The sequence below is a fragment of the Anolis carolinensis genome, unplaced genomic scaffold (assembly GCF_035594765.1).
Source record: "Anolis carolinensis isolate JA03-04 unplaced genomic scaffold, rAnoCar3.1.pri scaffold_12, whole genome shotgun sequence".
In the NCBI taxonomy this organism is placed as follows: domain Eukaryota; kingdom Metazoa; phylum Chordata; class Lepidosauria; order Squamata; family Dactyloidae; genus Anolis; species Anolis carolinensis.
The window spans coordinates 18,239,518-18,247,906 of record NW_026943823.1 but is presented as its reverse complement, the minus strand read 5'-3'; the positions used below and the strand labels follow the sequence as shown (position 1 = coordinate 18,247,906).

At 40.5% G+C, this 8,389-nt stretch overlaps 1 protein-coding gene across 3 annotated transcripts in view; it reads right to left on the bottom strand.

The window, feature by feature from the left end:
• Positions 1–355: 355 nt before the first annotated feature.
• The window catches only part of LOC100553678 (integrator complex subunit 6-like), a 34,183-nt gene continuing 26,149 nt past the window's right edge, over positions 356–8,389 (bottom strand). For 2 of the 3 annotated variants that reach the window (XM_003228936.4, XM_003228937.4), the window contains 5 exons: positions 7,242–7,384; positions 6,686–6,917; positions 5,059–5,448; positions 3,472–3,565; positions 356–1,474 (listed from right to left, as the gene is read on the bottom strand). In XM_003228936.4, the coding sequence (XP_003228984.1) occupies positions 1,375–1,474; positions 3,472–3,565; positions 5,059–5,448; positions 6,686–6,917; positions 7,242–7,384 (959 nt within the window). In that variant the 3' untranslated portion in view covers positions 356–1,374. The remainder of the gene's footprint in view (positions 1,475–3,471; positions 3,566–5,058; positions 5,449–6,685; positions 6,918–7,241; positions 7,385–8,389) is intronic. The other variant, XR_507653.3, reaches the window with a different exon arrangement.

Genomic DNA, 8,389 nt, shown 5'->3' with positions numbered 1-8,389 from the left:
GAAGTTTAACACCAGAACATAAAGAGCTGAAACAGAGAAGCGCTTCTTACTGAAACAAAACAGGTCGACCGCAGCATCCCAAAAAAAAGAGAGATATAAATGGATGGATCAACTTTAGCCAGATGGAAATGATCCCAATTAAAAAGGTGGGATGAATTCACAGATGCGTTGTCTAAAAAGGAAACGGAAGAGGAGTAATAAGACAAAAGGAGCCCAATATGTCCTTTCAAGTCCTGCCTCTTTGGAAGAAAAGAAAAGGGTTAACGTTAGTAGCCGTGGTTTGCTTCCATCTAAAACTGAGTCGCGGGGACAAACAGACCGACTTCTGCGGGGCTCCAGTCACAGGACACACGTCTTTAGAAAAATCATAAAATGTTCTTTTTATTATGTACAAGTGTTCAAAAAAAATCTCTCATATACATTTTATATATATATATATATATGTACATATACACATACACGAATACACATCGTTCCAATATATCAAAGTAAGGATCTGTCCAAAATAATTTCTCATATGAACATTTAAAAGGTAAAATATATAGATATATATATATATAGGGAAGGAACTGGGGTGGAGGGGTAGGTGAGTTTTGTTTTTTCAGTGTTTCTAAATGGTTATTTTATTGAGCCCCACGGTTTCCTCGAAGCCAAGTCCACCGTGAAGAGTCTGCGTCCTCCTCACAGGATGCTAGAGAACCGAAGTTCTGGACCTGGGGGAGCCTCGGGGCGCGCTTTTCATACAGTCTGCAGACAAAAAAGAAGAGAGGCTGAGGTAGGATGCTTAGTGGGAAGGAGCAGGAGGCAGGGGGCTCTCCACCGCTTGCGCCTCAACCCCGTTTCAGCAGCGCCGTTTACACTCTCACCATTTGCATTTACCCTGGCAGGCGTGCTCAACTTTCCTTTCCTCGGCGCCTATCGCAACAACATGCAACACTACAACCAGAGGGTTATTTCTGTGTGTCTCCCTCTCTCTCTCGCCAACACAGCTCTCAAATGATCCCACTAAGGGAGCAGCACCAAGCGTCTCAGGACAAAGGCTCAAAGGAGTGTAAAGGCTCATCACCTGCAGGCGAAGGCAGCGCCGGCCTCGGTCTCCAGATCAGGCCCAACAAGGACGGAGAGAGGGAGGAAACAGCACTTTCCGCCGCAGCAAATCCATCCGTTTCCCAGCAAACGGGAAGGCGCCATCCTTTTCCCTCTCCTTCTTTGGATTCTCCAACTCCGATGGAAAAGTGGCCCAACGTCTCTGCCGCCACGTCCTCTTCCGTCCCCCTTCCTCCTCCTCCGCGACACAGGCGACGGACGCACGTGTTTTCTCCCTGGGCCCTGCACACATGTGGCTCCTCCTCCTCCTCGGTGACACGCCCATCATTATCTACTGTTGACATGGTTAACTCTGTTGGGCAGCTCACCAAGCTCTATGTCCTCTAGAATTCTCTCTAAGTGCTGAATCAAGACCCGTTTTTTAAACCTGAGGAAAAGAGCAGGAGGACGTTTCAAGGGGGAGTTTGACCTTTGCATTCAAACATGGTAACTGTATATATACAGGCAGTCCCCTAATTACAAACACCCTACCCTGTTTCCCCGAAAATAAAACTGTCTTATATTAATTTTTGCTCCCAAAGATGTGTTAGGTCTTATTTTCAGGGGATGTCTTATTTTCCCTTGAAGAATTCACATTTATTGTTGAACAAAACAAAATATGAACATTTATTACCTTGTTTCCCCTAAAATAAGACATCCCCAGAAAATAAGACCTAGTAGAGGTTTTGCTAAATTGCTAAATATAAGGCCTCCCCGAAAGTAAGACCTAGCAAAGTTTTTGTTTGGAAGCAGGCCCGCCAAACAGAACACCAGAGCATGCATGATCGGTAAATGTACATACCATAGATTGTTGTACATGGAAATATTGGTACAGTAGAGTCTCACTTATCCAACATAAACGGGCCGGCAGAATGTTGGATAAGCAAATATGTTGGATAATAAGGAGAGATTGAGAAAAAGCCTATTCACATCAAAATAAGCTATGATTTTACAAATTAAGCACCAAAACATCATGTTATACAACAAATTTGACAGAAAAAGTAGTTCATTACACATTAATGCTATGTAGTAATTACTGTATTTACGAATTTAGCACCAAAATATCATGATATATTGAAAACATTGACTACAAATATGCGTTGGATAATCCAGAACGTTGGATAAGCGAGTGTTGGATAAGTGAGACTCTACTGTAGTAACAAGAAATTTTTGATAGGATTCAGTTTGTCTGGTTATGCTGGTTTGTGATGACAACTACTGTACAGTATATAATAAATGTTCAATTTTTTTGTTCAACAATAAATGTGAATTCTTTTTCATGGAAAAATAAGACATCCCCTGAAAATAAGACCTAGCACATCTTTGGGAGCAAAAATTAATATAAGACACTATCTTATTTTTGGGGAAACACGGTATATACTCTATAGTAGTTGTCACCACAAACCCACATGACCAGACAAACTGTGAGTCTTATCAAGAATTTCTTGTTACTACCATTATTTCCATGTACAACAATCTATGGTACGTACATTTACCGATTCTGCATGCTCTGGTGTTCTGTTCCGCGGGCATACTTCCAAATAAAAACTTTTCTATGTCTTACATTCGGGGGAGGCCTTATATTTAGCAACTCAGCAAAACCTCTACTAGGTCTTATTTTCAGGGGATGTATTATTTTCGGGGAAACAGGCTAGTTAACAGCAGGAGTGAGACCACAGGAAGTGAGAAAAATCTCTCCCTTGGAAAGGAAATCCATTTCTGGAAGTTATTATCATGAGGAAAAGGTATCCCCAATGAAGCTTTTTCTCCAATCCTTGTTCCCACAACAAGCCATTTTTTCCCAGAATCCAATAATCAAAGGGACAGAAAGTGAGGTCAAGTCTTCTAAGCTGGGGCACAGACATTGAAAAAAAACACCACAGGGATGTTAACTCTTCTCTATGCTATCTAAAGCTTATATACCCATGAATCTTATAAAAGCATTTTTACCCTGAAATATTTGTTAATCTCTCCTACAGATATATAGGCATTTCCCCTATAAACCTTTGCAATCCCTATGTACCTATATATCTGTATCTATCTATCTATCTATCTATCTATCTATATACATTAATTTTATGTATGAATTTTCCCATTTGCAGGTCTTTGCAAATCCTATATACATATAGATATCTAGAGATTTCCATGTACAGTAGAGTCTCGATTATCCAACACATTTTTGTAGTCAATGTTTTCAATACATTGTGATATAGATATAAACATAGATATATAGGGCTTGCAAATATTGCAGGAGGGAAATGCACATATAGAGGATTTGCAAACGTTTCAGGGGAAAATGGAGTCATTTTAAACCTATCTGTAGCAAAGTTAAGTCTAAGCGAATGCGCCAGCACGAAATTTCCCAAACGCCGCCTCGATACAAACCTTGCTGCTTCTTTGATCGCGAATTCAATGAAATATTTTTGAACAGCAGCGGGGCCTTGCACTTCTTCAAGCAGAGAAAATATTTTCTCATAATCTACAATTACAAAAAAAAAGATCAAAAACATTAAGGTCTTGGTAATGCTAGAGAGGCTATACCAGGCATGGGCAAACTTTGGCTCTCCAGGTGTTTTGGACTCCAACTCCCACAATTCTTGGAATTGTGGGAGTTGGAGTCGAAAACACCTGGAGGGGTAAAGTTTGCCCATAAATGGATATACACAGAGTTCACCTCTCGACACCTGCTTTTCCCAGTGTACTCCCAGTGTTCTACTCCCAGTGTAAAAGTGGAGTCTTTGACTTTGCTGACACTCACTGCCTGAATAGTCACAGATCCATCCCCCTCTCCTTTGCGATACTTAGCATCTCCAACGGGGATTAGGCCTATTGGTAGTCATCTAGAGATGAAAACACTAACTACCCTATCCTAATGTCATATTGGCCTAATGTGTATATTGTGCAAATGTATTTATGGCGTTACTTCTGTGAACTATGTTCATGTGAACCGCCCCGAGTCCCCGCGGGGAGATGGTGGCGGGGTATAAATAAAGTATTATTATTATTATTATGGCCAAATATTTCGAGGGGCAAAAGGAATTTGGTGATATTTTGGGGAAAAAAGAAATGTGGTGTTCTTCATCCGGATTAAAAAAAAAAAGTATTATTGTTACACTGTGTAACATGATTTTTGTCCCTGGGTTATTAATGTCATTTCCCAATTAGTTTTATCATAAAAATATGAAGAAAGTTCATGCTTTGTTTCTGCAGGAGGGACATCCCTGTTATAGCACATTGTGCTATAGTTTTTCAATGACTGTCTCATGAAGTTCAACATACAGTAGTCTCTCACTTATCCAACGTTCTGGATTATCCAACGTATTTTTGTAGTCAATGTTTTCAATATATCGTGATATTTTGGTGCTAAATTCGTAAATACAGTAATTACTATATAGCATTACTGTGTATTGAACTACTTTTTCTGTCAAATTTATTGTATAACGATGTTTTGGTGCTTAATTTGTAAAATCATAACCTAATCTGATGTTTAATAGGCTTTTCCTTAATCCCTCCTTATTATCCAAGATATTCGCTTATCCAATGTTCTGCTGGCCCGTTTATGTTGGATAAGGTGAGACTCTACTGTAGTTTGTGGCAACCACAAAAACAACCAAGTTTCTGGAGTAGAACTACCTTCAAATTAAGGACCGCACAACTAAACAGGAAATAACAGTTTCAAACCAGGAACAGAATTTTCTCCCCTAAATTTTGTTATATAATGTTATTATTGAGTTTGGTTACAGTACTGCTGTCTACAGATGGATCAACTTGCTGCCCATTTCAAGGAAAGGCATTATCAAATCTCTGAAGATTCTCAAAGCTGCCAAAACGAATTGAACTCTACTTCACAGATGGAAAGCGCAGAGCAGCATATAAAGCGGAGGCTCCTCCGACTCTAACTTTCTTGTGGAGGGAGGGCAGAAGACAGGGAGCAACTTCCCTGAAAGGCCCTGGTTGCCTGGTGGCACTCACTTCTTCCTGGCTTGCGGACCTCCTTCATGACTTTGATCTTGATCACTTCGTTGTTGCCTTCGAACATACTGGGCGTGATCTTCACGGAGTTGGGGACCGTCCCCGAGGGCAGCTCCACCGTGAGCTTCGGCTCCTCGGTTGCAGAGTCGCTGTAGTTCACGGGGCTCCGAGCAGAAAGGGAGTTGGTCAGCGGCTGGTGGTCCAGACCATCCTCACCCAAACAGTTCAACTCCCCGGGAAAGGCATCTACATCATTGGGCAGGTCCTCGTCCATTGCGGGGGCCACCGGGGCCAAGAGGGAGGGCAGCCCCTCGCCCGGCCTCTCCGACAACTGGAGGCTCTCCACCTTCTTGTCCCCATTGCCCTCTTGCACCATATTGCTGTTTGCATCTGTAATTTAAAAAGGGCTTTACACTGACATACCACAAAATGCATGAAAGCACTGCAGAAAAGGCTCAAAATTCATCATTGCATCCATTTAACCCTTGTAATGCTTGACTCACATTTTTGTAATTAAAAATTCCTTGTTAGTTTTGTTATATTTCTGACACCCTTTTTTATTATAAAAATCCCCAATTTAAATCATGCATACATGAATGACATTTACTGTTAAAAATTACGGCTACAATGTTTTTGTTCTCCGCCCTTATTACTATTACAGGCAGTCCCCAAGTTAGAAGCCAGACAGTTTCTATAGGTCTGTTCTTAAGCTGAATGTGTATGTAAGTTGGGACATTTGTTATGAATGGATTGAATGAATTGAAAGTATGAGACTCAAGTACTGTATATACTCAAGTATAAACCTAGTTTTTCAGCCCTTTTTTTTAAGACTGAAAAAGCCCCCCTCGGCTTATACTCGGGTGAGGGTCCTGGTTAGCTTATATTTGGGTCAGCTTATACTCAAGAATATATGGTACATTTATTATTTTTCTCTATTTTTCTTATTGTTATTAACATTTATTATTTCACTCTGATATTATTATTAGTAGTATTGCATTTATTATTTTCCTATATTATTACATGTATTATTTTCCTGTATTTATTATTATTATTATTTTATTATGTCACAGCAAACAAGATAGATATGCTGGACATAATAAAATAATAATAATAATAATTATTATTATTATTATTATTTTACTCTATTATTATTAAAAGGATACATAAGCATATTTACATTGAAGATGAGAATAATGATTTGATCAGAGTTGGACAGTCTTATTTTAAATGTTGAGCTTTATGTAAATATTCAAAAACATTTAACCTACTGATGCCTCAATTAATGTAATTTTATTGGTATCTCTTTTTATTTCTGAAATTTCCCACCCTCGTCTTATACTGGAGTCAATGTTTTCCCAGTTTTTTTGTGGTAAAATTAGGTTCCTCGGCTTATATTCGGGTCGGCTTATACTCGAGTATATACAGTAAATAAGGGCAGTGTGTCTCTTTCAACCAAGAAGCATGTTTCATGCTCCGTGATGGCACTTGTATGCAGCCACAACCAAGCACGTCCTTGTCAAGATACATACAAGCAAAAGGACCCTGTACAAACACAAGCAAATTGTTCAGGGAAAGTTTAACTAAAGGATAAAGGCAGAAAAGGCCAGAGCCATAACTCTTAAGTCACCTTTGAATGCTGGTACGGCTTTAAGGCCGGGGTTGGCGGGAGTCCCTGTAGGGGCCGGGGGGCCCTTCCCCGCGACGTGGTTGGCCACGACGGGCGGAGACTGGGGCCGCCGCAGGAGTGGAGACATGCTGCGCCTCCGCTTGAGGGAGGCCGGGGTGTTGGGCTCCCCGGGGCGCTTGATCTTGTTCTGGGGACCGGCCACAAACTCGTCCGCTTCATCAATCATCATTCCCTGGGAGGAAAAAACACCAAGTCAACTGTAAGCAACAGGAAGAGCAGATCCATTTTGGAGCAGGAAAAGAAGCAGACGTGTTTAAGGCAGGCATGGGGGAACTTCGGCCCTCCTTCCAAGTGTTTTGGACTTCCAACTCTTACAACAGCTTCAGGCCCCTTCCTTTCCCCCCTCAGCCACTTAAGTGGGTGAGGGGGAAAAGGAAAGGGCCTGAGACTGTTAGGAACTGTGGGAGTTGAAATCCAAGACATCTGGAGGGAGGGCCGAAGTTTCCCCATGCCTGCCTTAAGGAGAGGAATACGACATTTCTCGCCAGCTACCTACCTTCTTATCCTGCTTGAAAGGGTTCCCAAAAGTATGGAGCCTTTTGGGTTGGTCGGGGTCGATTTCTCGAAGCGGGGAAGGCATCAACTTCAGGTATTCCTGGTAATTCCCCATCTGAGCCACAGGGACACTGTGAAGACAATCTGCAACAGCAACAAAACCAGAAAGAAAATGGACTCAGTGTTCCCAAAATCCAATCCTACAGTCCTCCAGGTTCCACAGTGATCCCCAATACTAATAATAATGTATCAGTGTCTCCATTAGTGGCAGGACACATCATAATTGTGTTGCCTTCCATCGTAAATGGGCAGCACACTAAACCTAACATTTATATAGTATTAAATATGCAATCTCACATTACATTATGTAACAATTTTTGTTCCTGAATTATAAATGGCATTTCCTAATAGGTTATGTCATAAAAACATAGAAAAGGTTTATTAAATTGCAAAAACTCTGGACATCCTGCAGCACATTTTGCTATACAGTGTTCCATCACTTACAGTGTTCACTTTTCGCAGATTCGCTCTTTCGCGGTTTTTCAATAAATAATAATAACTTTATTTTTATACCCCGCCCCATCTCCCCAATGGGGACTCGGAGTGGCTTACATGGGGACCAAGCCCAAAAACATACAACAATAAAATGATAAACAATTATACCAACAATAAAACATCAATATCAATAAAACCATCATAATAATCAACATATAACATAAGATATTAAAAGCAGAAGAGTAAAACAAGGATCTGGACCAAAGTGCAAAGTATACTCTAAAAAACTATTATAAATCATAAAAAAATGCAATTTACAGCCTAAGGAAGGGAGGAAGGAGAAGCCAAAGGGAGAGAAAAGGAGCCCAAGCAGCAACGGGAGGAAAAGGAGGCAATTTATCAACACACAATTAGTTGATAAAGACTTAAAATAGTGTATAAGTACTAAAATAAAGTATAAATATTAAAATAAATATAGTGTCCCTATTTCGCGGATTTTCACTTATTGTGGGTGGTCCTGGAATCTAACCCCAGCAATAAGTGAGGGAACACTGTAGTTTACCAATGAATATCTCCTAGAGTTTCAACCAATTCAACCTTGTTTGTGGCAGCCACAAAAACCAAGTTTCTAGAGTAGAACAACTACTTTCAAAG